The 27,995-nt window shown below is 41.7% G+C and overlaps 1 protein-coding gene across 1 annotated transcript; it reads right to left on the bottom strand.

Moving 5' to 3' along the window:
- Positions 1 to 1,138: 1,138 nt before the first annotated feature.
- On the bottom strand, positions 1,139 to 26,651 carry CCNA1 (cyclin A1). The gene is made up of 9 exons (XM_054720369.1): positions 26,636 to 26,651; positions 25,787 to 25,969; positions 6,994 to 7,240; positions 6,711 to 6,835; positions 6,046 to 6,269; positions 4,802 to 5,006; positions 3,521 to 3,634; positions 2,647 to 2,780; positions 1,139 to 1,400 (listed from the first exon to the last, which is right to left on the bottom strand). The coding sequence occupies exons 2-9, from the start codon at positions 25,946 to 25,948 to the stop codon at positions 1,349 to 1,351; spliced, it is 1,263 nt and encodes a 420-aa protein (XP_054576344.1). The 5' UTR covers positions 25,949 to 25,969; positions 26,636 to 26,651; the 3' UTR covers positions 1,139 to 1,348.
- Between the last annotated feature and the right edge of the window lie 1,344 nt (positions 26,652 to 27,995).

Consider the following 27,995-nt stretch of genomic DNA (forward strand, 5'->3'; position numbering starts at 1 on the left):
CTCTCTCATCATTGATTTTTCTATCTATCCCTTCCTCTCTCGCTAAAATCAACAAAAACATTAAAAAATAAAATAAAAGAGAAATACAACACAACAAAACAAAAAAAGAAGAAAAAAGAACATTGCCATAATGGTATCCCTTTACCAAATGAGCATCACCTCCTGGATTAACATTAAGTATGTCAGCTCTCATTTCTACCTGAGCACATTTAGTCCTCAGCCCATTGCCTTTCCTCCCTCGGGTCCCAGGAGGAAGCTATAATAGACAGTGCTCGTTTACATCCCTTCACTAATCTGACTAAGCTTGGAGTTCCTTCCTTTGCTAATTTATGGAGAGTTACATGAAGAGATAGGAGAATAAAACCTCAGGACAGCCGCTTACCAAACATGAAAACCTCTGGGTTCCTCAGAACACAAACCTAATAGCCTGTTGAAAGGATAGAAAACAGGACTTTCCTTTTCCTTGCTATAACCTTCCGCAACTTATGAGAACCACTTGGTAATTAAACCCCAAGAGTGTTAGCTCCTCTGATTTAAACAACCCCTCTATTCAAAGTGCAAGACAAGGTAAACCACTCTCAAGGCTGTATTTTTGCATCCACCTCCTCCCTCAGGGATAATTTGTACCACAAAGTCTCTAGTTAGTAGAAAGGTCTCTTCTTCTCTCCCTCCCCGGCTCTGCCCCCCAACAAGCCTCTTTTGAGCTATTCGTAACTTTTGGTCTAAGTTTGTTTCACAGGCTTGGGAAAAATACTGATAAGACACCTCCTTAGGCTATATGCTGGAAAGCAAACAAATGGAAACTTTTCAAGACAACTCCCCTGGTATCTGCTCAACTTCAACACAATCTCCCTCCCTTCCTTTGGCACTTAGCAACAGCAACCATTATGAGCAAGCCACTCTTTCTCTCCTCCCTTGGAAAGTAAACGAAATATCCTCCTTGCATCTATCTCTTCTCTCAATTGTGAATTTTTTCACAGCCCATGTCATCGGCCAAACCTTAACACATGCCAAATTTTTACTAGAAAACCAACTTAGAAGAATTCTTAAAATTGAGATGACATTTTTTAATACTCTCATCTAAAATTCAGGCAAGTGTGTTGGCCACGATAATTAGTAAATAAACCTGACACATGGCCATAAGGCAAGTTGTTTATTCTTTTAAAATGTTAAGACTATTTTACAAACTACTAAATCTAAGAGAACCTAAATACATTCATATTTTTAAAAAAATATGTCATCTATATTGTACCAACACTAGTTGATTCAACCTGCAGAAACCTATAAAAATTAGGATCAATCCTGTTGATCTGGAGGTTAAGTTCTGAAAGTGCTTCAGTTCTGAAACTTATTGCAGAGGAAGAACTGCAGGTGGTTCCATGAGAGACACATGCATGTACCTGAAATGAGACCCAAAGCAAGTTCAGCACAAGGCAAAGACTTCAGTTTTGTAAAATCTCAGGCCACAGAAAACTCTCCAGTAGTTTTAGCAGAAAGGAAGGAAGCTAGGTGACTCTATGTACTACAAGCTAATTATAAATCTACTAGTGGCCCAGTGCATGAAATTCGTGCACAGAGGGGAGGGTTCCCTCAACCCAACCTGCACCCTTTCCAATCAGGGACCCCATGGGGGATGTCCAACCGCCGGTTTAGGCCCAATCTCTGTGGGATCGGGCCTAAACCAGCAGTTAGACATCCCTCTCACAATCTGGGACCAATGGCTCCTAACCACTCACCTGCCTGCCTGCCTGATCGCCCCTAACTGCCTCTGCCTGCCTGCCTGATTGCCCCTAACCCCTCTGCCTGCCTGCCTGATTGCCCCTAACCTCTCTGCCTGCCAGCCTGATCACCCCTAACTGCTCTCCCCTGCCAGCCTGATTGCCCCCAACTGCCCTCCCTTGCCGGCCTGGTTGCCCCTAACTGCTTCTGCCTGCCTGATTGCCCCTAACTGCCCTCCCCTGATGGCCTGATCTCGCCCCCAACTGCCCTCCCCTGCAGGCCAATTTGGTTCTGATTGGTCAGTTTCTATGCCAGTCAGCATCAAAAGCTCCGCCTCCTAGGCAGCCATTGGTTCCTCACAGTTCACCCAGATTTGGTTCTGATTGGTCAGTTTCTATGCCAGTCAGCATCCCCGGGCCTGTCTCCAGGCCTGATCAGACAGGCAGGGCTGATCAGCAGCCCCCACGGAGGCACTGAGAGAAACAGGCGCAGCTGCTGGCAAAGCCGAGAAAGAGAGAGGCAACAGCTGATCAACAGCTGCCACGGAGGCTGTGGATCAGACCCTGCCTCTCTCTCCGGGCCTGATCCGCAGTCCCCTTGGCAGTCAGTGCTGGGTCGCTGTGCCCGCACTGGTGGCAGTCAGTGCTGGGTCGCCACAGCAACCCAGCACTGACTGCAGGACTGACTTCCGGTGTTCAGTCAAGGCTTCAGTCGGTCATTAAGGACCTGGGTTTTTATATATTAGGATATCTCTCTGAATAGATTTTCTTTTTTGCTTGTTTTCTTTTGTTTGTTTTCAACTGATTTTCTTGATTCAACATACAACCTTGTTTTTCCAATCCAGCACCAGATATACAGTTTGTTCATTACTATGACTTATTGAAGCTTTAAAGAGTAAGTCTAGATAAGAAAATTTCAAGAACTTACTTTGAAGTCTTGTACTTCTCCCTAATTGCTTGCTGAGGTCGGTGGGGTATATCAAGGCATGCTTTATGTAGCTCACTCAGGCAAGGCACAATTTCACCTAATGAATAGCCTGTAAATGCAGCAAGGGTTTCTGGCTAATCAAGACAAAATAAAAATTGCATCAGATAACCTTTTAAGATATGAGAAATCTGAAGCTAAAGCTATGAAATAAAGGAAATTAATCACTTGGTATAGATATTTACTTCAAAAGACAACATAATCCTTCTTTAGAGACTTTAGACAAAAATATTAGAAATAATAACCAGTTCTAAATTTGCTCATATTGTACATTTATAATGTACTTAACTAAACTCACGGTGTATATAGAATATAAAAGATTCTTAGCCAAACACAGACAAAAAAATAAAAGTAGATACCCCACTTCTTTCAGCACACAAGTGAGCCTTCAGAATCAAACCTAGGGGCCCATTTCCTTTCTTACTACCTTCTTGGGCCAAGAGGCAACATTAAATTCCCTGTTCCCTTGAAAGCATGATCCAACCTTTTGACCATCTTAATTGGACCCAGGTTGTGAACGACTTTTAGGGGAAAAGTCAACAACTTTTCTTGAAGTGGTCAATGCCTATACTACAAGAGCAGGCATTGAGGTTTCCAGGCCTGCTTCTGTTAAATGAGCATGTCAACACTATCTTCTTGACTTCCTGCAATCTCTAGTCTCCATAGAGCAAAGCCGTTGAGTCAAAGCCACAAAGGCTGTTATAGTCTGCTGGTAAGACTCATAAGAGGCCAGCCTATTCTAAGCCTTAAGAGTTGCTGAACAAATTTTAGAGAGGCCTTGAATTTCATCTAAAAAAAAAAGTAATTATAATCTTACCCATAAATGCCTGTTCACGGTATAGTTTGCCAGGCAATAAGCTGCTGCAGCTATCAATGAAGGAAGATATTTCAAGAATGGGTCAGCTTCAAGTAGACTCAGTTCCGCTACATACTAAAAACAAGAAAGAAAAAGCTCATTGGAATTAGGAATTCGACTCAAGTTACAAGTAAAGTTAAAAATGTTAGGGGAATTGCCCTGGCTGGGGTGGCTCAGTTGGTCGGGGGTCATCCTGGCACCAAGATATTGCCAGTTCCATTCATGCAGTCAGGGCATATGCCCAGGTTGTGAGCTCAATTCCTGGTACGGGGCCTGCAGAAGGCAGCTGATGTTTCTTCCTTTCTCTCTCTCTCTCTCTCTCTCTCTCTCTCTCTCTCTCTCTCTCTGTCTCTCCCTTCCTCTCTCTCTCTCAAAAAAAAGTCAGGGGAAACAATTGTGTCTTAATTTTATTCAACCTGCATCAATTGCACCTAGGTTAATAACTACCATGCCTGTCCACAAACAGAATAATATTTATGTTGTAATAAATTTCAATACACAAGTATTTGGTCTATGCACACAGTATATGTGATGGGTTACTTATCTTATACTAGTAGTATAGGTTTATGCTGGTCAGATAAAGTAGCATTGCTCTGGCCACTGGAGTAGAACTTAAGCCAAAGGCAAACTATGAGCATATTAAAGCTATTTATATCAGGCAAAATCATGCAGTTCAGAGCTAGAACCAGTGGGAATCTATCAGATTAGAAGAAACATATTTGGAAATTTACATAGATTTTCTTATCACTGTTTGCATAGCACATAAATACCAGATATACTAAATCATAGTGGTTGGAAACCAAGTTTTCCAAACCAATATGCACTTTAGTGCCTTCAACTAAGTTCTTTAACTCCAAATGACTAAATAATGCTTCATTACTTAATATGTTTGGAGGAGATTAGAGTCAAATCAAATCACATTTACTTTGTTCCTATTCTGTACACCTAAGAATATTGCTTTCATGTGGTCTGTATCCAACAAGGAAACAGTTCTTTAAGAGTTGAGTCATTAGACAACCCATGCCTACCAAACATGATCAACAGTAATGTCTCCTAACCAGAAGTTGGGTTCTTAAAATTAGCTCTCTTCCATTGCTAAAAGTTTTTCTGGGCCCAAGACAAAAACAAACAAACAAAACAAACAAACAACAATAAACTAAAAAGGAAAGAACTAAAGGATGATTGGAAAGGCTACTTTTTACCCAATTTGGCACCAAAGTTCTTGGTAGTTACATGGCATACCTTGGCCAGGTTCTCAGTTATGATGCACACTCCTTGTCTCCTTAAGTACTGAAGGAGAAACTGATTGGTAGTTGGCACTGTCAGATCAAAAGCTAGGACTTTCAGGAGTAGGTGTTCCATTCTTAACAGTTGTCGTTTTGTATAAGTATCATCAGTTATATAGACAAACTCGTCTACTTCAGGTGGGTATATTTCTTCATATTTCCTATGAAAGGTAAAGAATCTTTGGAAATAATGCTTGGAACCTGTGGCTCTCCTTCCTGTGCTATCAAAACCCTGCCTCTCACATGACCCTTGCAGACTTAAAAAAAAAAATCACTAAATGGTATAGGGCTGTGAAGATAATAGTAATTTGTTTCCAGAACAAGAACATGAATATTACAAAAACATGTTGTATTGACTGCTAGGTAGTAACAGAAACATTTTCCAGTAAGAATTTTAGTTTTGGCCTCTGATATACTGAAAGATTCTGAATGACAGACATACATGTAAACTCCTCTTAATTAAAATCTTCTTGTGGGAAAGAATGTTATGTTGAACACATAGTAGAAAGAGAATGTGTTAAGTCTTAGATTTTTAAAAACATTATGTTTAGCTTTCTCTATAGAATTAGCAAATGATGCTATATATCCAAGAGAATGATAATGATAGTTTCACTGCTGTCAATTCTTTGCTTTTATTTTCTTTTATGTAGGGAAATTTTGGCAAGTTTTTAGGCATTAATAACTAGAATATCTGAGACTAGAAGAATGGAAAGGAAAACTACTACTCACCCTAATTAAACGCAGCAACAACCCAGCTCTTCTCCACATAATTAGATATTGTTATCAATGGTTGATAGTAACAGGAACAGTGAATAATTTATTCACTGTAACCACATAAATTGTGGTATTACAGATCATTTAACAGATCATGAAGATGACTTCCATATAAAGAAAATCTCCTTAAATAGGACTTTTACTTGTACTAGAATACAGCCAAAGATTATACCACAAAATAGTTAAAATGCATCCTGAATTTGAGCTGATGGCCACCTTGGTCATGAAACTGTATCATAAACATCTGAATTGAAGAGTGAACATGTGGTAAGGTTCAGTTTCTCAGTAAATACTATAAAAATTATGGTATTTTATCAAAGAAGGCATGAATAAATTTTAAGTACTGCATTTCTTCAATAAATGAAGAATAAATCATGTGTTTTGAGAGACTGTAGTTTCACATTATTTAAGCTGAAGAACACTTACGAAGCCAGAAGAATAGCTGCTGTTCCTACAAGCTGCAATTTCCCTCTCAAAACAGACATGCATGAAAGAAACCTGTCCAGGAAGTTGACAGCCAAGTAGAGAGTCTCAGCTCGAAGCTTATATTCTTCTCCAACCTCAACCAGCCAGTCCACCAGAATCCTTCGCATGCCTTCTGTGATGTCTGGTTGTTTCCTCAGGTAGTGGGCTTTGGGCCTGTATCGCATCTGTTTGGGGAAACAGTTTTGATATTTAAATACTTGCTGTATCAGAAAGATCATGCCACAGTATAGCTGCTATTTTAAAAATCTCATGAGCAAAGGTTAGAAGGAAACTGATCAAAACACAAATAAATCTTTACTATGACACAAAAGAAAGTGTGAGATTCTGGTTCTGTAATGCAATTAGGTAACAAATAAAGGAGGGAGGGAAATGGCAACATGGACTATTTCTAACAGTGAAATGCTTAATATATAAACCATTTGTGTCATAGAGGAATAGTCCAAGTAATTGTTACTCACCTCGCAACTATTGTTTTTCATAGATATTCTTATATTTAGATGTCATAAGAATGCCATTCACTAATGGTTATGGCCAAGAGTTTATAACTATCTTAATATTAAGTGCTTTGGGTGATGGCAATTGAAGTAGAATTTGGGAAAACTTACTTCAGCTTCTCTAAGGTACTGATGAATTTCTTCAGCATATTCAGTCACATTTATCATGTCTGTACCAAAATCTGATGTATCTTCAGACTGAGCATGAAGAGATGACTCTACCAGCATAGGGGAAACTGCAGTGATTCAACATTATTAGGTAAGACATTTAATTTAAAAAGTCATTCTATCCACTAACCCTCCACGGTTTCTCTTGCTAGTAACATGCTATTGAATACTGCAGGTGATTATGAATACAGGGTGCCTATCATCCACCATAGGGAAGTCAGATTACCTGTGCTAAAATCCAGCAGGAAGTGAAGGTCTGACTTGAGTGTGCTAGTGTCTACTTCATACATATCCTCAAATGCCATCCCCTCTTTCCCACTGCAGCTGTTTTTGTCCTCTTGTTCAGGTTCATCCATGTAGATATCAAATCCTTGCTTGGCTGGCACGTTGACCCCACAGTCAGAGAGTGCTTTCTTTCCAGCTTGAGGGAAGACATTTTCTGATCCAGAGAAACACCTAACTGTTGTGATCCCCTAGAAAAGGATTTTTTGTTAAAGGCCACCCCAAAGACTAATAGGTGATGTGAACCTGTGTGACTCAAGCCAGCAGGATGGGAAAATAAGAGGAATCTTAAATTGAAATATCTATTTCTGCAATATAATTTCAGAAAATGAAGCTTCCAAAGTATGACTTCTCCCTTATCTCTTTCTACATTTGACATTTGGTAAAAGAGCTATCTAAAATTTTTCATCTTCCTCACATATTTATCAAAGGGAATTAAAAATCCTAGAAAAAAGAAACTATAACACTTCTTCAAATGAAACTAAAACTCTTCTTCAAACTGAAAGGGGGAAGAGGGGATTGTACATTGGCTCTCATGCTTATATAGCATTACAGGATTTTATAAGTACCCAGCACAGTTCTTGATGCATAGTTTCTGAGTTCCTACAGTCCTCCCCCTTAAACAGTTAACTTTAAGTCAGCAGGCCCCTATAAAGTTCCCATTTTATACCCAGTTAATTAGAAATATGATGATATTAGAAACACATACTACTAAATTCTCTTAACATAGAATCTTTTTGTATGACATGATAGAGAAATCTAATAGTCAATCAAATGCTTCTCCCTTTTCTTTATTCCTATAACATTAATGATGGAAAAAACTGTGTGTGTCCCCTCTGTAAACAACTGTAATGCATTACATATTAGTGCACATTAAGATGAGTCATGCTGGATGACCTGAAGGTCAGCTGAACCAGGACAGGTGGGCAAGCTTTATGAATCTAAGTTATATTTTTACAAATGCTAGGTCTAGCTACTGCATTAACATTTTATCATTTACTAGAGGCCTGGTGCATGAAATTCATGCAATGCGGGGGGTGTCCCTCAGCCCAGCCTGCACCCTCTCCACTCTGGGATCCCCACAGGGATCGGACCTAAACCAGCAGTAGGACATCCCTCTCACAATCTGGGACTGCTGGCTCCCAACCGCTCGCCTGCCTGCCAGCCTGATCACCCCCTAACCACTCCCCTGCCAGCCTGATTGATACCTAACTGCTCCCCTGCCAGCCCGATTGCCCCCAAGTGCCCTCCCCTGCAGGCCTGACTGCCCCCAACAGCCCTCCCCTGCTGACCCTGTCACCCCCAACTGCCCTCCCCTGCCAGCCTGGTCGCCCCTAACTGCCCTTCCTTGCAGGCCTGGTAATCCCCAACTGCCCTCCCCTGCCAGCCTGGTCGCCCCTAACTGCCCTTCCTTGCAGGCCTGGTAATCCCCAACTGCCTTCCACTGCCAGCCTGGTCACCCCCAACTTCCCTCCTCTGCAGGCCTGGTCCCCCCCAACTGCCCTCCCCTGCAGGCCTGGTTGCCCCTAACTGCCCTCCTCTGCAGGCCTGGTCCCCCCCAGTGCCCTCCCCTGCAGGCCTGGTTGCCCCCAACTGCCCTCCCCTGCTGGCATGCTAACCCCCAACTGCCCTATCCCGCCGGCCCGGTTGACCCAACTGCCCTCCACTGATGGCCCGGTTGCCCCCAACTGCCCTCTCCTGCTGGCCTGGTTGCCCCTAACTGCCCTCCTCTGCAGGCCTGGTCCCCCCCAATGCCCTCCCCTGCCGGCTTTCTTGTGGCGGCCATCTCTGACCACATGGGGTGGCCATCTTGTGCAAGGGCGTGAGGGTCAATTTGCATATTACCTCTTTATTATATAGGATAATTAATCTTGGTGTTTACTGTTGAGACTCCTTTCAATTTATGTGTTTCCATACTTCCCTTCCATCTAGTAAATTAAATATGTAGTTTATGTCTACTCTAGTAAGAAAAAAATATTTTTTAATCCTCACTTGAGGATATGTTTATTGGTTTTCAGAGAGAAAGTGGAAGGGAGAGAGAGAGAGGAAGAAACATCAATCGGCTGCCTCCCCTACAGAATTGAACCCACAATCTAGGTATGTACTGTGACCAGGTACAGTACCTGTAACCTTTTAGGTGTATGGGATGACTCTCCAACTAACTGAGCCACCTGGCCAAGGCAAGAAAAAAATTATTTATGGTAATTCTGGTAAAATCACATGAACTATAAAGGACCAAAAACACAAGTTACTATAACCAGATAATCATAATTCCAAATTACTACCATGTTTGACTTTTGCTACATATATATATGTAAATGGATCAAGACATACATTCATTACACATTTACTGAGCATCCACTATGTGCCAGACATTGTTCTAGGTGCCCAGAATTTAGCAATGAATCAAACGTTCAAAATGAACTGCCCTCATGGAGTTTATATCTAGTTGGGAGGACAGGAGAAAGACAAATAAGAAAAGACATAGTAGATCAAATGATAAGTGCTTTGAAGAAGAAGAACAGAGAGAAAAGAGAGTCATTGCCATTTTAAACAATGTGGCCGGGAAATCCCCTATGAAGATAATAGGTGGACAAAGGTATGAACAAGCTAAGAGTAAGTTACACAGATAAAAAATAGAAAAGCATTCTGGGCAGAGGGAACAGCCTATGTACATGCCCTGATGTTGAAGTGTGTCATCAGACACACATTAAGAAACAAACGGGGCAGAGTGAGAAAGAGAGTAGTGTATGTAGGTCATGAGAGAAAAGAGAAACTAGAAGGAAAAGAGAAGCCAGATCATGTAGGCCTTACAAAAGGTCATTTAAGGATTATCTTCTATTCTGAGATGGACAGCCACTGAGGAGTTTTGGGCAAAGGATGATCTGATTTATGTTTTAAAAGGCTCACCCTGGCTATGCAGAGGCATAGAGAGCAAGTAAGGTGAGTAAGATGACCAGCTGTGAAACTTGCAAATTCCAGGTAAGATACAACAGGATTTTGAACCAGTGTAGTATTAGTAAAAGATGAGAAATAAAGATATTATAGATACTTTTAAAAGTAAAGCCAATTGTATTTTTCAGCAAAATAGATGTGGGGTAGGAGGAAAACAAGAGTCAAGGATGACAAAGTTTTTTAGGCTGAATAACAGGAAGGATGGATATCGCATTTACTGAGATGATAAGATTTGAGAAGAGCAGGTTGGGGGTAGGGTTGGTTTTGCACATGTTTGAGGTGCCTATTGTATGATAAAAGGATCCAAATGGAGCAGTCAAGTAGGCAGCTGAATATGTGAACCTGCAACATAGCTGAGAGGTCAAGACAGAAGAAAAAAGTATGAGTCATGGCATTTAATGTTAAAAGACTTGAAGAGTGTAAGGGACTAAGATATTGAAGATGGCTGCTGATGGGAAGGCAGGCTGCAAGATAGTGTGTGAGTGATAGAACAAAAGGTGAGTGTGTGGACGTATGGGGAGTGTCTATTTGTGAATGAGGGACAGCTATATTCAAAGGGACTGTTGGGGACTGCCAGACCGTGCTCCCACTGCTGCTGAAATCTCTCTCGGAGTGACTGGCACTGCCGCAGACACCACACCATCTTGAAGGGGAAAGTGGCTGTGATCTGAAGCCTAGCCTTACCTTCAATTGGGAAGAATCCGATACCTCCTTGGCGTCGGTCTTTTGGGGTTCATTTTGCTTGGGACTCTGTGAGCTTCTTGGATTTGTGTGGGTTTTTTCTTCCCTATATCAGGGAAGTTTTCTGTCATTATTTCTTCAAATAGGTTTTCTATTCCTTGCTTAGTTTCCTTTCCTTATGGAACCCCTATTATTCGGATGTTGTTTTGTATCGTGTTGTCCCAAAGTTCCCTTAGGCTCTCCTCCTGCTTTCTAATTTTTTTTTTCTAGAAGGTGCTCTACTTGGGTATTTTTTTCCATCTTGTCTTCTAGCTCACTGATGCGGTCTTCTGCTTCTTCTAGTCTACTCTTGAAGCTTTCTATTGAGTTCTTTACAGCAGTAATGTCATTTTTTATTTCTTCTTGGTTCTTCTTCATTTCGTCTTGGTTCTTACTCATATTGTCAAATTTGTCTTCCATTCTTTTTAGCCACCTTATGACCATTTCTCTGAATTCTTTCTCTGATAGCTTGCTTGCCTCTAATTCGTTTACTTCCTTTTCTGGTGATGCCTGCTTTTCTTTCCTATGGGGACTGTTTCTTTGTCTCCCCATGGTCTCTCTTCTCTGGATGTCTGGTTATGTAGTTCTCTCCTATCCTGGCTAAATCTGACCTTTCCTTGGTGCAGTGAAGAGTTCCTTTGAATCCGCATGTTTGTGCTGATTGGGGACTGGAGTTCTGGTGCTCACAGCTGTTCAGTGTTTGCCATTGTTGTGGAAAGTCAGGTTTCCAATAAAATCCTCTTTCCCTTGCAAGATGGCGAGGTTTCCCCCTCTGAGCCTGCAGCTCCGGGAGGGGACCCAGCCGCTATGGGTGCTACACAGTCAGAGGAACCCTACCTAGCACTCCCCCACCTTCTCCTGGAGTTCAGCTGTCCCTTAGCTTGCTAACAAACACTCCCCGTGCGAACCTCAGCTGTTTTCTTACTTTCTGTTCCGGGACCAGGCTCAGAACACGTCTCTATTCTGCCACCATTTTCTCCGTCTCCTCTGATTTTACCTTTTTAATTATTATATTTTTACTTTTATTCAGTATTATTACCACTATTATTTTACCTTTTCTAAAGTTTCATTTTATTTTCTCTTTATTTTATTTTATTTTGGGATTAGTGTTCTACATTCTATTTTCATTTTTCGTTTAGCATCATTTTACTCTATCTCAACTTTACCTTTATGCCAACACTCTCTTCCTCACTTTTCCCTTTTGTTGTCCTGTTTCTCTTACCATATTCCTGATTTAGATTTTCCCTATTCCTTCCTTTTACCCAGTTAAAAATTGATCATACTTATATATCTAATTTCCAATACCCTGCTAGAAGTTCATACATACTTCTCTCTCCTCTTTCTTCACTATCTAATTTTTTTATCTCTTCCCTTTATTTTGTTTGTTTTTTGTTGTTTTTTAAATTAATGTTTTTTGTTTTATTTTGTTTTGATTTGCCCTTCTTTCTCTCTGTTCTATTGTTGTTGTTAGTTGGATTGTTGATTAGATTGATGGGTTTTGTTTGTTTGTTTGTGTGATTGTTTCCCTTTTTTTTTCTTTTGTTTTTTCTCTCCTCGCTTGTTGTTAGTTGTTTTTTTGTAGTTTGCATTCATATCTGCGTGTTAGTTGTTTGTACTTTTTTGAATTAGTTGTTGTTCTATTGGAGTTTTCTCCCCATATAAATAGTTTTTCCCCCTTCTTTTTTATTCTCTTTCTTTTCTCTCTTACTTTTTTCCTTTTCTCAATATCATTTTTGGACTTTTTTTATCCCCTAATTCTCTTTTCTCTGGTGGTCACCTTTATTTGGGGTTATTAGTATTGTGAATACATTTATGTTCAGTGCCTTGTGTGTTGGGCCTTGTTGTATTGTATTTTGTGCCTTTAACTAAACACAGGAGAGAAAGAGCTACATAACCAGACACCCGGAGAGTAGAGATCACGGGGAGACAAAGAAACATCCCGCATACTAAAGGAAAAAGGCATCACCAGAAAAGGAAGTAAAAGAAATGGAGGCAAGCAATATGTGAGAGAAAGAATTCAGAGAAATGGTTATAAGGTCACTGAAAAGGTTGAAAGACAAATTCAACAATATGTGTAAGAACCAAGAAAAAATGAAAAATTACATCACTGCAATAAAGAACTCAACAGAAAGCATCAAGAGTAGACAGAAGCATCCAGAAGAAGCAGAGGACCGCATCAGTGAGCTAAAAAACAAGGTAAGAAAAATACCCAAGCAGAGCAGCATCTAGAAAAAAAAACCTTAAAAAACAAGAGAAGAGCCTAAGGGAACTCTGGGACAACATGAAACGAAACAATATCCACATAATAGGGGTGCCAGAAGGAAAGTAAACTGAGCAAGGAATAGAAAACCTGTTTGAAGAAATAATGACAGAAAACTTCCCTGATATGAGGAAGAAAAAACTCACACAAGCCCAAGAAGCTCACCGAGTCCCAAACAAAATGAACCCCAAAAGATCGACGCCAAGGCACATTATGATTAAATTGGCAAACACCAACGACAAAGTAAGAATCTTAAAAGCGGCCAGAGAGAAACAGAAAGTTACCTACAAAGGATCCCCCATCAGACTAGAGACTGTTTTCTCAACAGAAACACATCAGGCCAGAAGGGAATGGAATAAAATATTCAAAGTCATGCAAAGGAAGGGTCTGAATCCAAGAATACTGTACCCAACAAGGTTATCAATGAAAATTGAGGGTGAAATCAGAGCTTCACAGACAAATAAGGACTAAGAGAGTTTATCAACACCAAATCAGCAATGCAAGAAATGCTAAAGCATCTGCTATAAAAAGAAGAAATAGTAAGTGAAGAAGGAACACAAGCATAAAAAATAAAATAGTGACAAACAAGTAACTATCAATAACTTTAAATGTAAATGGATTAAATGCCTCAATCCAGCTGAGTGGATAAGAAAACAAGACCCATGTATCTGCTTTCTACAGAAAACCCACCTCAGAAAAAAAGGACTAACACAGACTGATGGTGAAAGGATGGAAAAAGGTATTTCAGGCAAATGGAAATGAAAAAAAACACAAAACAGGTTAGCAATACTTATATTGTCAAATTAGATCTCAAAGTGAAGGATATAATAAGAGATAAGGAAGGCCACTTCATAATCCTAAAGGGAGCAATCAACAAGAAGATATAACTCTGGTAAACATATACGCACCCAATACAGGAGCAGCCAAATACATAAAAAAATTCTGGAAGATATCAAATGAGAGATTGACAGCAATACAATCATAGTAGGAGACTTTAATACCCCACTATCACCATTGGACAAATCCTCTAAACAAAAAAATCAGCAAAGAAACATCAATTCTAAATGACACACTAGACCAGAGGGAATTGACATTTTCAGAACATTTCACCCCAAAGCCACAGAATATACATTCTTCTCAAGTGCACATGGTTCATTTTCAAAGATAGACATATATTGGGACACAGGCAAAGTCTCTTCAAATTCAAGAAGATAGAACTCATATCAAGCATCTTCTCAGATCACAATGGCATAAAACTAGAAAGCAATTACAATGAAAAAATCAAACACCTGGAGGCTAAAGAGCATGCTATTAAACAAGGACTGGGTTACCAGAGAGATAAAAGATGAAATAAAAAGCATCATGGCAACAAATACCAATGAAGACACAACAATCCAAAATTTATGGGACACAGTGAAAGCAGTCTTTTATTTGTAACATTTTTTAAAATTTTATTGTTTAAGGTATTAAAAATATAAAGACATATATCTCTTTTTATTCCCCACTGACCTCCCCCCCACATCTCCCCTACCCCCAGCACATGCCTACGTCCCCCCGCCCTCAGTTTCTTGCGTTTGTTGGTTGTGCTTATATGCAAGCATACAAGTCCTTCGGTTGATTTCTTACCACCCCCCCACCAAACCTTCCCCTACCTTCCCACTGTAGTTTGACAGTCTGTTCAATGCTTCTTTGCCTCTGACTATTTTTGTTCAACAGTTTGTAATGTTCTTTGTTATCCATAAATGAGTGAGACCATGTGGTATTTATCTTTCACTGACTGGCTTATTTCACTTAGCATGATGCTCTCCAGATAACATCCATGCAGTTGCAAATGGTAAGAATTCCTTCTTTTTTTACAGCAGCAGAGTATTCCATTGTGTAGATGTACCACAGTTTTCTAATTCATTCATCTGCTGATGGGCATTTAGGCTGTTTCCAAATCTTAGCTATTGTAAACTCCTCTGCTATGAACATAAGCTGCATATATCTTTTCTGATTGGTGTTTCTGTTTTCTTGCGATATATTCCTACTAGTGGTATTACTAGGTCAAATGGCAGTTCCATTTTTAATTTTTTTAGGAAACGCCCTATTGTTTTCTACAATGGCTGCACCAGTCTATATTCTCACCAGCAGTGAAGAAGAGCTAATTTTTCTCCACATTCTCTCCAGCACTTGTCATTTGTTGATTTGTTGATGATAGCCATTTTGACAGGTGTGAGATGGTACCTCATCGTTGTTTTGATTTGCATCTCTCAGACCATTAGTGAGTTTGAGCATGTTTTTATATGTCTCTTGGCTTTTTGAATGTCATCTTTTGAAAAGTGTCTATTTAGTTCCTTTGCCATTTTTTTTATTGGGTTGTTTATCTTCCTTTTGTTAAGTTGTATGAGTTCCTTGTAAATATTGGATATTAAACCCTTATTGGAGATAACATTGGCAAATATGTTCTCCCATGCAGTGAGCTTTCTTGTTGTTTTGTTGATGGTTTCTTTTGCTGTGCAGAAGCATTGCATTTTGATGTAGTCCCATTTGTTTATTTTCACTTTAGTTTCCATTGCTCTAGGAGCTGTATTGGTATAGATATTGCTATGACATATGTCTGCTAGTTTGTTGCCTATGGCTACTTCTAAGATTTTTTTGGTTTCCCATCTTACGTTTAAGTCCTTTAGCCATTTTGAGTTTATTGTTGTGTATGGAGTAAGTTGGTGGTCTAGTTTCATTTTTTTGCAAGTATCTGTCCAGTTTTCCCAACACCATTTATTGAAGAGACTGTCATGTCTCCATTGTATGCTCTTGCCTCCTTGCCAAATATAAATTGAGCATACTGGTTTGTGTCTATCTCTGGGTTTTCTGTCTCTTCCACTGGTCTATATTTCTGTTCTTGTGCCAGTACCAGACAGTTTTGAGAACAGTTGCTTTGTAGTATAGCTTGATATCTAGTTTTGTGATCCCTCCAACATTATTCTTATTTCTCAAGATTGCTACAGCTATTCTGGGTCTTTTTTATTCCAGATGAATTTTTGGAGAATTTGTTCTAGGTCTTTGAAGTATGCCGTTGGTATTTTAATGGGGATTGCATTGAATTTATAGATTGCTTTGGGTACTATGGACATTTTAATGTTGATTCTACCAATGCATGAACATGGCATAATCTTCCAATTGTTCATGTCTTCCACTATCTCTTTTTTTTAGCGTCCTGAAATTTCTGAGGACAGGTCCTTTGTTTCCTTGGTTAAGTTTATTCCTAGGTATCTTAATTTTTAGTTGCAATGATAAATGGGATTGCTTTTTTAAATTCTCTTTCTGTGAGTTCATTATTACTGTACAGAAAAGCAATAGACTTCCGGGTGTTAATTTTGTATCCTGCTACATTGCTGAATTCATTTATTAAGTCTAGTAGTTTATACATGGTGTCTTTGGGATTTTCTATGTACAATATCATGTCATCTGTGAATAAGGACAGTTTTACTTCTTCTTTTCCAGTTTGGATGCCTTTTATTTCTTCTTCTTGTCTGTTCGCAATGGCGAGTACTTCCAGTACTATGTCGAACAGGAGTGGTGAGAGTGGTCATCCCTGTCGTGTTCCTGTTATTAGGGGAAATGGTTTTAGTTTTTGCCCATTGAGTATGATGTTGACTGTGGATGTGTCATTTATGGCTTTTATTATGTTGCGATATAATCCGTTCATTCCCACTTTACTGAGAGTTTTTATCAAGAAAGGGTGTTGGATTTTGTCAAATGCTTTTTCTGCATCAATGGATATGATAACATGGTTTTTTTCTCTCAGTCTGTTTATGTGATGTATCACATTTATTGATTTGCGGATGTACCATACTTGCATCCCCAGGATAAATCTCACTTGGTCATGGTGTATAATCTTTCTAATGTAATGCTAGATTCATTTTGCTAGAACTTTGTTGAGGATTTTGGTATCTATGTTCATGAGAGACATTGGCCTGTATTCTCTTTCTTTGTATTGTCTTTATCTGGTTTTGGGATTAGGGTAATGCTGGCTTTGTAGAAAGAGCTTGGAAGTGCTCCTTCCTCTTGAATTTTTTTGAATAGTCTGAGGAAGATAGGTTTTATTTCTTCTTTAAATGTTTGCTAAAACTCCCCTGTGAAGCCGTATGGTCCAGGGCTTTTGTTTGTAGGAAGTTTTTATTTTTTTTAATGCTTCAATTTCCTCCATAGTCATTGGCCTATTCAGATTTTTTTATTCCTCCTGGTTGAGTTTTGGAAGGTCGTATTTTTTAGGAATATGTCAATTTCTTCTAGGTTTATCAGTTTGTTGGAGTAGAGTTGCTCATAGTATTTTTTTTACATTTCTTCATATTTCTGTGGGGTCTGTTGTTATTTCACCTCTTTCGTTTCTGTTTTGTTTATTTGGATCCTCTCTCTTTGCTTCTTGGTGAGCCTGGCTAGAGGTTCATCAATCCTGTTTATCCTTTCAAAGAACCATCTCTTGGTTTCATTGACCTTATGTATTGGTCTCTAGGTCATTTATTTCCTCTTTGATCTTTATTATTTCCTCCCTTCTGTTCACACTGGGCTTTTATTGTTGCTCTCTTTCTAATTCTTCAAGTTGCAGAGTCAGATGGTTTATTACCAGTTTTTCTTGTTTTTTTTTGTTTTGTTTTTGTTTTGTTTTTTGAGGTAGGCCTGTAATGCTATAAACTTCCCTCTCAGGACTGCTTTCACTGTGTTCCAAAAATTTTGGAATATTGTGTTTTCATTGTTGTTAGTTCCAGGTTGTGTTTTATTTCTTCTTTGATCTCTTTGGTAACCCACTCATTGTTTAATAATGTGCTATTCAGCCTCCAAGTGTTTGAATTTTTGTGATTGTTTTTACTGTAACTGATTTCTAATTTTATGCCATTGTAATGTGAGAATATGCTTGATATGATTTCAATCCTCTGGAATTTGGAGAAACTTTGCCATGTCCCAATATGTGGTCTATCTTTGAAAATGTCCAATGTGTGCTTGAGAAGAATGTATATTCTGTAGTTTTGGGGTTGAATGTTCTAAAGATGTCTATTAAGTACATCTGATCTAGTGAGTCATTTATAATTGATGTTTCTTTGCTAATTTTTTGTCTAGAGGATTTATCCAGTGATGTTAATGGGGTATTCAAGTCTCCTACTACGATTGTGTTGCTGTCAATCTCTTCCCTGATATGTTCCAAAAGTGTTGTTGTTGTTTTTTAACGTATTTTGGTGCTCCTGCATTGGGTGCATTAATGTTTATCAGAGTTATATCTTCTTGTTGTATCGATCCCTTTTGAATTATGATGTGGCCTTTATTGTCTCTTGTTATGGTCTTTACTTTGACATCTATTTTGTCAGATATAAGTATTGCTACCCCAGTTTTTTGTGTGTTTTTTTTTTTTCGTTTCCATTTGCCTGATAGATATTTTTCCATCGCTTCACTTTCAGTCTGTGTGAGTCCCTTGTTCTGAGGTGGGTCACCTGTAGACAGCATATATAGGGGTCATGTTTTCTTATCCATTCACTCACTCGATGTCTTTTGATTGGAGTATTTAATCCATTTAAGTTTAATGTTATTATTGATAGGTACTTGTTTGTAGCCATTTCTGTACTTTAGGCCTGTGTCCCACCCTTTCTATTTCTTCTTTTTACAGCATTCCCGTTAGCATTTCTTGTATTGCTGGCTTCATAGAGATAAATCCCCTTAGCCTTTTTTTGTCTGCAAAGCTCCTGATTTCCCCTTCAATATTAATTGATACTCTTGCTGGATAGAGTTCTGGGATTCAGTCTTTTGCTTTGCATCACTTTGTATACCTCCTTCCATTCCCTTCTAGCTTGATGTGTTTCTGTTGAGAAATCATTTGATAATCTGATGGGGGATCCTTTGTAGGTAACTCTCTGTCTCTCTCTTGCAGCCTTTAAGATTCTCTCTTGCCAAAACCGGTTTGGCTCAGTGGATAGAGCGTCGGCCTGTGGACTGAAAGGTCCCAGGTTCAATTCCGGTCAAGGGCATGTACCTTGGTTGCGGGTACATCCCCAGTAGGGGGTGTGCAAGAGGCAGCTGATCAATGATTCTCTCTCATCAATGTTTCTAACTCTCTATCCCTCTCTCTTCCTCTCTGTAAAAAATCAATAAAATATATTAAAAAAAAAGATTCTCTCTTTGTCGTTAACATTTGCCATTGTAATTATGATGTGTCTTGGTGTGGGGCTTTTGGGATTCATCTTGCGTGGGACTCTCTGTACTTGTGTAACTTTTTTCTTCCCCATATCCGGGAAGTTTTCTGTCATTATTTCTTCAAATAGATTTTCTAATCCTTGCTGCTCTTCTTGTCCTTCTGGAAGCCCTATTATATGTATGTTACTTCATTCATGTTGTCCCAAAGCTCCCTTAGGTCTCCTCCTGCTTTTTAATAGTTTTCTCCAGTTGTTGTTCAGATTGAACTTGTTTCTCTACCTTATCTTCTAACTCACTGATTCAGTCCTCTGCTTCTTCTAGTCTACTGTTGAAACTTTCCATGGTGTTTTTGATTGTAGCTATATCACTTTTGATTTCTTCCTGATTTTTGCATAGGTTGTTGATTTTCTCATCCATCTGGTGTATCTCCGTTACTCTGAATTCTTTTTCTGTCATGTTGCATACTTCTATTTCACTAATTTTCTTTCTTGGTGATTCCTCATTTTCTTTCCTCTGGTGATTGTATAGTCTCCCCATTTTGACTATCACCAGAAGGTTCAAACGTCGAGTTGTGTGGACCTGGGCCATGTGCAGTATGAGTTTCTCACCACGTGACTGTACCTGCAGATCTCCAACACCTGGACATGTGGCTGCCATGGGTTGGTGGGAGCCATGCTCACCCAAGATCAGAGTCACCGGCAGTCACTATGGCTTCATGCGTGCACACAGAATCAGGGACCCCCCTGTGCCATGCAGAAACAGAGACCCTGCTGGCTGGTGCCTAAAATCAGAGTCCTCTAGCACATGCCAGGAGTCAGAGTCCCTTAGTGCCTGTGCCAAGAATCGAGTATCACAGTCTCTGTTGGTTGGTGCGTCCTCACACCAAGAATCAGGGTCCCTGTGTGTGCATGCACCAAGAATTGGAGTTACTGGCTCTTAGTACGAAGGCACTGGGAATCAGGGATCCCAGGCACTTGCAATGAGAAACAGAGTCAAGTCACTGGAGCTCAGTGCTGCCTCTCTCCTGCCCAGAGCATCAGACTGTGTTGCTGAGGTCAGGATCCTAGTCTCAAGCAGCTCCGTTTTTCAAGATGGCGTGTTCTCCCTGCCCGCGCTGGCCGTCCCTGGAGTGTCCACGGTGGCAGCATGGCTCCGCTGTCTAAGACTGCCCAGTTTGGCAGCCACTAGGAAAACCTGCCAAACTGGGCAGGATCTAACTGTACATAGCTCATACACACACACACACACACACACCACACATGTCCAAACACTCCTCTATCACTCCCTCACTCTCTCACACTCTCTTCATTCCTACCTTCCTGCCAGTCGCCATCTTCAGAATCTCAGAATGCAGTCTAGAGAGGGAAGTTCATAGCTCTACAGGTCTACCTCAAAAAAACAAGAAACAATGGTAAAAAATTATCTAACCACACAACTCAAAGAGTTAGAAAGAAAGCAACAGCATAAGCAGAAGGAAGGCAATAATAAAGATCAGAGCAGAGATAAACAACATAGAGTCCAAAAAAAAAATACAAAAGATCAACAAAACCAAGAGATGGTTCTTTGAGAGGATAAACAAGATTGATGAACCTCTAGCCAGGCTCACAAAGAAGCGAAGAGTGAGGACCCAAATAAGCAAAATCAGAAATGAAAAGGTGAAGTAACAACCAATCCCACAGAAATACAAACGATTATGAAAAAATACTATGAACAACTCTATTGCAACAAAATGGACAACCTGGAGGAAATGGACATATTGTTAGAAAAATACAAGCTCCCAAGACTGAACCAAGAAGAATCAAAAAACCTGAATAGCCAATAATGACTGAAGAAATTGAAGCAGCAATTAAAAATCTTCCAGAAAACAAAAGCCCTTATCAGGATGGCTTTACATGGGAGTTCTACCAAGCATTTAAAGAAGAACTAAAACCTGTCATCCTCAGACCACCCCAAATTTTTCAAGAGAAAGGCATACTTCCAAGCTCTTCCTATGAAGCCAACATTACCCTAATCCCAAAAGCAGATAAAGACACCACACACACAAAAAAAGAACTACAGGCCAATATTCTTGATGAACATAGATGCTAAAATCCTCAACAAAACTCTAGCATATCGGATTCAGCAATACATTAGAAAGATCACACACCATGACCAAGTGGGATTTATTCTGGGGATGCAAGGATGGTACAATATTCGCAAATCAATAAATGTGATACATCACATAAACAAACTGAGGGACAAAAATCACATAATCATATCAATTGATGCAGAAAAAGCATTTACAAAGCCCAACACCCTTTCTAAAAACTCTCAGCAAAGTGGGAATAGAGGGATTATACCTCAACATAATACAAGCCCTATATGACAAACCTACAGCCAACATCATACTCAATGGGCAAAAACTAAACCCATTTCCCCTAAGAACAGGAACAAGACAAGGATGCCCACTTTCACCACTCCTGTTCGACATAGTACTTGAAGTACTAGCCATAGTGATCAGACAAGAAAAAGAAATAAAAGGCATCCAAATTGGAAAAGAAGTAAAACTGTCCTTATTTGCAGATGACATTATACTATACATAGAAAACTGCAAAGACTCCATCAAAAAACTACTATACCTAATAAATGAATTTGGCAATGTAGCAGGATACAAAATTAACACCCAGAAATCTACAGCCTTTTCATACATCAATAATGACCTCACAGAAAAATGAAAAGAAAAAAACAATCCCATTTACCATTGCACCAAAAAAATTAAGATACCTAGGAATAAACTTAACTAAGGATGTAAAAGACCTGTACTCTGAAAACTACAGGACATTGGAAAAAAAGAGAGAGGAAAAAGACATAAACAAATGGAAGAAAATACCATGTTCATGGATTGGTAGAATCAACATCATTAAAATGTCCATACTACCTAAAGCAATCTATAGATTCAATGCAATACCTATTAAAATATCAATGGCATATTTCAAAGATCTAAAACAAACTCTCCAAAAATTCATCAGGAATAAAAAGACAGACCCTGAATAGCCACAGCTATCCTGAGAAAGAAGAACAAAGTTGGAGGGATCACAATACCAGACATCAAGCTATATTACCAAGCCACAGTTCTCAAAACTGCCTGGTACTGGCACAAGAACAGACATATAGACCAATGGAACAGAATAGAGAACCCAGAAGTTGCCCCAAGCCATTATACTCAAGTAATATTTGACAAAGGAGGTAAGAGCATACAATGGAGTCAAAACAGTCTCTTTAATAAATGGTGCTGGAAAAACTCGTCAGATACATGCAAAAAAAAATGAAACTAGATTACCAACTTACACCATACACAAAAACAAACTCAAAATGGCTAAAGGACTTTATTGTAATAAGGGAAACCATAAAAACCCTACAAGACTCCATAGGCAGCAAAATTGCAGACATAAGTCATAGCAATATCTTTACAGACACAGATCCTAGGGCAAGAGAGACTAAGGAGAAAATAAACAAATGGGATTACATTTACATAAAAAACTTCTTCACAGCAAAGGAAACCATCAACAAAACAACAAGAAAACCCACTGCATGGGAGAACATATTTGCCAATGTTATCTCCGATAAGGGTTTAATCTCCAACATTCACAAGGAACTTATACAACTTAACAAAAGGAAGATAAACAATTCAATAAAAAAATTTGGCAAAGGATCTAAATAGACACTTTTCGAAAGATGACATTAAGAAAGCCAAGAGACATATGAAAACATGCTCAAAGTCACTAATCATCTGAGAGATGCAAATCAAAACAACAATGAGGTACACCTCACGCTTGTTAGAATGGCTATCTTTAACAAGTCAACAAATGACAAGTGCTGGAGAGGATGCGGAGAAAAAGGAACCCTCCTTCACTGTTGGTAGGAATGCAGACTGGTGCAGCCATTGTGTAAAACAGTATGGTGTTTCCTTAAAAAATTAAAAATGGAACTGCTATTTGACCCAGTAATACCACTAGTAGGAATATATCCCAAGAAAACAGAAACACCAATCAGAAGCAATATATACACCCCTATGTTCATAGCAGCACAATTCACCATCACTAAGATTTGGAAACAGCCTAAATGCCCATCAGCAGATGAGTGGATTAAAAACCTGTGGTACATCTACACAATGGAATACTACGCTGCTATAAAAAAGAAGGAATTCTTACCATTTGCAGCAGCGTGGATGGAACTGGAGAGCTTCATGCTAAGTGAAATAAGCCAGTCAGTGAAAGATAAATACCACATGATCTCACTCATTTATGGATAATAAAGAACATTATAATCTGATGAACAAAAAGATAGATACAGAGGCAGAGAAGCATGGAACAGACTGTCAAATTACAGTGGAAGGCTCGGGAGGGGTGCGGGGGGGGGGAGTTAAAAGATCAACTGAAGGACTTGCATGCATGCATATAAGCATAACCAATGGACGCAAGACATTTGGGGGGGCGGGGCACGGTGAGGGCATGTGCCGGGGAGTGGGGGAGGCTGGGGGGAAGTCAATGGGGAAAAAAGAAGACGTATGTACTACTATTTGTAATACTTTAAACAATAAAATAAATAAATAAAAAGAGTGTAAGGGACTGAGTGCAAACTCAGATCAAATACTAAGTCCTGGAGCACTCTAATTTTGAGAGACAGGATAAGAAAGAACCAGAATACTGAGTAGCCAAGGAGCTAGGTGAAAATCCAGGATAGAGTAGCCTTCTCTAGGCCGAGTGAGAATAAAATTATTTCTAGAAATAAAGAATGATCAGTTAAGTGTAAAGGACTAAAAATTGAGTGAAAAGTGAACAAGAGAAGAAATATAGACAGACAGCATTCATTTAACAAACACTAGCATGCTACCCTGGCTAGGCACTGTTCCAACCACCAAGAATACAGCAGTGAACCTGACATCCCAAATTCTCATCCTAATGGAGGATGGGATAAACAAACTCTTAAGAAATATTTCTATAAATGAGACAGACACTGCAAAGAGCTTTGTAGATGAAAGATATTTAAGATGGAAAAATTATATTTGCTTATACATTTGATGCAGTAGAGAAAAGAAAACCGAAAAGAAGAAAAAAAAAAAGAGTAAGGTATACTGCACAAATAGGCGTTCATCTTGCATATGAGCAGGGACGTGAGTCATGTAGCAGGATCTGGATGACTGAGTATATGGCACATGAAAGTATATGAAAATTCTCTTCTGGTTACTTTCATATTTTTAGGAAAATAGTATACAAAGCCATTAACTGAGGTGGAGGTTGTGAAGCATTAAAGAGAGAAGCAGATATGTAAAATAGATTTCTAAGAAGGTTATAGAAGAATCAAGCAGGGACATGTAGAGGTTGATCAGGCAATGTAAGAGGTTAGACCTGTCAGCAAAGGCGTACTGCCAATTCATAATAACCAGGTTTTAGACTTTAAGTTTAAAGAAGCAAACATTGCTAAACAAATTAAGTTTGTTAAAAACAACTTCTGAATTTTTTCCAAAGCTTTAAACAGATCACTTTGGGTATTTTTCTCTGACTAATATGATGCCACAAAAATGCTTGAATGGTCAGGTCAGTAGATGAGAGGTTTCTAATCTGGTCTCCTCTACTATGCCTTCTCCCACTGCTTCACCCTTGGCCTTTCCTTCCCTTCTAAATTTTTTCACCTGTAACGTGGAAAGGATAGCCCTGGCCTGATAGCTCAGTGGGTTAGCGCATCATCCCAATATGCCAACGTTGTGTGTTTGATGTCCAGTCAGGGCACACACAGGAAGCAACCAATGAATATATAAATAAACGGAACAAGTCAATGTCTCTTTCTCTTTCTCTCGTTCTCCCTCTCCCTCCTCTCTCTTCCCCTTTCTCTCTCTTTAAAAGCAGTAAGTAAAAAAATATATTTTTTAAAATGGAAATGATATCTAGCCTGCCTACCTCACTGACTAATGCCAGCACTATTCCACTACAAGTGTGCAAACAGGCTTTCAAAAGCACGGTTATCAGGATTTTGCCTAATAACAGACTTGGGAAAGCTTTTTTGTGTGTTTTTTAAGCCTGAAAATCCATTCTTAAGAATCCAAACCCCTCATTTGTATTTAAATGTCTGAATTAGTTTTCAATCTAATTCTAAGGAATCAGTTAAGCAATATCTAATGGCCAACTGCCCTTTATCAGTACTGGGGAGATGTCTGCTTTCAAATCACTTTTTGAAATAATCTAGTCTAGCCTGATCCAATCCTAATTTTAAACACTCTCCAATGAACAAGGCGAAGATTATCCAGGATTGCTTCAGGCACCGTCTAGATCAGTCTGCACACCACTCTGACCCGGAGTAACCCCAGTTCTATCATTTCTTTGGGGGTATTCACATTTCCTTTTAGCCAGCATGTAAATGACTTTACATATACTTAATCCAAATAGTTCCTAGACCTATTTCCTCGATTTTGGAAGGGAAAGAATTATTTTCTATTTCTAGGTGTAAAAAGGGCCCAATAGGATGATCTTAAAATAGCCAATGTCCCAATAATCCAGGTTCCAGGGCTGAAATACTCAAGGAGAGTTTGTAAGTAAAGCCGCAGGAGAGAGCCCACCTCCCGCCGTGCCAGGGGAGCCCTTCCCCGGCGCGTCCCGGTCAGTACCTGGTCGCAGGGCTTCCGGTGCTGTCCGTTCTCGGTTAGCACCCCGAGCACTGTCCTCTGCGGGGGAGCCTGGCCCGGCTGAGCCCTGGGCCTCGGACGGACATCAGAACCTCGGGACACTGGAGCCAGGACTACTCTGCCCTGGGAGCTGCTGAGCTGCATCCCCGCGGTGTCCGCAGGCTGCTGCCTCGGGAGGGGAAACAGACGGCCCTAGTCAGCCTCCGGCAGGGCTCCCGGGCCGCGGCGCCCTCCGCGAGGCAGCCCCGGGACCACGGCCGCCCCTGCGGTGTGAGGGCTGGGAGGGCGCGGGCCGCGGCGTGAGCTGTCAAAGCTGCTCTGGGCCGAGGCAGCGCCGGGCATCCGCTGAGGCTTTCCCCCCAGGCCTGGGGCGGCCGAAGGAGGGAGCTCCTGACACCTCCCAGCCGGGAGCCAGGGCTCCCGGTTCCTGGGGGTCTAACCGGGCCGGTCCGCCTCCGCTGCGGCTGACCCCCGCCCCCCGGCCGGCAGAGACCGAGGACGCCGCACCGCGGCCAGAACACGGTCTCCTGCCTCCGACCTCCGGACAGGAGGCCCACGGCGGCCCCGCTCCTCCCGGCCGGACATGTGCGTCTCCAGTGCAGTGGGGCCTGGGGGCGGGGCCGCCGAGGGGGCGGTGGGCGGGGCGAGGGGCAGCCGGGTTCCGGCGGAGCCGCCCACACCGGGCCCGCCCGGCCCTCAGCGCCCGTGGGCTTCGCCTTCACCGCCGCGCCGCCCCGCCCCGTCGGCTGACCGGCCAATCAGCGGCGCCGCCGGGCCTCGCGGGCGCCTCCGCGCCAACCGCCGCGGCCCGCCACCCCCCGGGCGCCTCACCGCTGGCTCCGAGGCCAGGCCGCCCCTGGGCGCTCAAGGCCGGGCGGGGCGGCGGCTCCGGCTCCCGGGCGGGCGCGGCCCGGCCCGCCTAGTGGGCGGTCGCTGTGCGCACTGCGCCCCGGAGGGCGGCGCCGGGGCCTGGAGGGAGGCAGGCGGCCCCGCCCCGGGTGGCTCTGGCTTGGGGAGGGCTGTCTCCGTGAAGCGTCCCGGACGCCGCTGCGCCTCCGCTAACGTCTCTTCCGCGCCCCGCTCCCGAGAACCTTGGCTCGGGAGAGCGACGCGGGCCCTCGGGGCTGCGCCGGCCGCGGCGCCCCGCCGGCTCGCTCCCGCCCCGCTCCCACCCTCACCGCCTCCGGAGCGAGGCCCGGAGCCCGGCCGGGCCGAGTCTGAGTCGGGGCTCCTAGTCCATGGCGGGGTGTCCTGGTCATTGGGTTCTTGACCGGGGCAGGGCCCGGCCCGCACTTCTGTGCGCGTGACCCGGCTGGGCAGGGGGGGAGTCTGGAGTTTGGGGGGCACGCGTGGTCCTCTCAGTGCCCACCAGAGGCCTGCCTTCCCTCGGGGTTCCCAGGCCGCGGCGTGCACAGGCCCGGGAGCGGTGACAGTGCCCGGAGGAAGAGGAAGGAACGCCGGTGGAGCGGCGGGGCCCGGGGCCCTGAGGGGCCGCGGTGAGGCCGTCCATGGACAGGTCAGGTGGAGAGGGAGCCTTTTGTGAGGGAAGAGGCGGGGTAGGAAGGAGCGGAATAGGTCCGTAAACCTAGGAGCCCTTGCATCTGCGGAGGTGATGGCACCTGGCAAGCTAGGTAAAAGGATCTTTAACTTTATTATTATTTTTAATGCGGATAAAAGCGTTTGATGGAGTCAGATGTTGGTGGGAAGTTGAGAAGCATCTTGGAAAACAGTGCTGGATGCAGGAGGAGCAGAAACAGTCTTGTTCAGTATGAAACTAACTTTGATGCATTTATCATCGGATTTCATTCACTGGGAGGCAGCAATCCCTTTGCACACGGGGTTTCAGTGCCTTTGGATGTGAAGGCCACAGGGGAGCTCTGATAATGTCTTGATAGCTGCAGTAGCTGAGTGTTGGAACTCAGTTCCTTCATCTTGCTCCACTACATCAGTTGTCCAGTTGGAGCCCCTCTGCCAGGGACTGGACCATCTGGACACCCAGTATTTTACAAGGAAGCCATGAAAAGTTGTGGGTATATAGAGAGTCTTTATTGTAGAAGCCAGTGGCCCGCTGGCTCCGAGGCCAGGCCCAATTGCTAGCTAGGAGCCACTAGACAGAACAGTTCTTGTAAATCCAGTAGTATTTTAATACTCGCCATTGCTAACAAGGAGCCACTAGACAGAACAGTTCTTC

This window comes from Eptesicus fuscus, chromosome 8 (assembly GCF_027574615.1).
Source record: "Eptesicus fuscus isolate TK198812 chromosome 8, DD_ASM_mEF_20220401, whole genome shotgun sequence".
NCBI classification, from domain to species: Eukaryota; Metazoa; Chordata; class Mammalia; order Chiroptera; family Vespertilionidae; genus Eptesicus; species Eptesicus fuscus.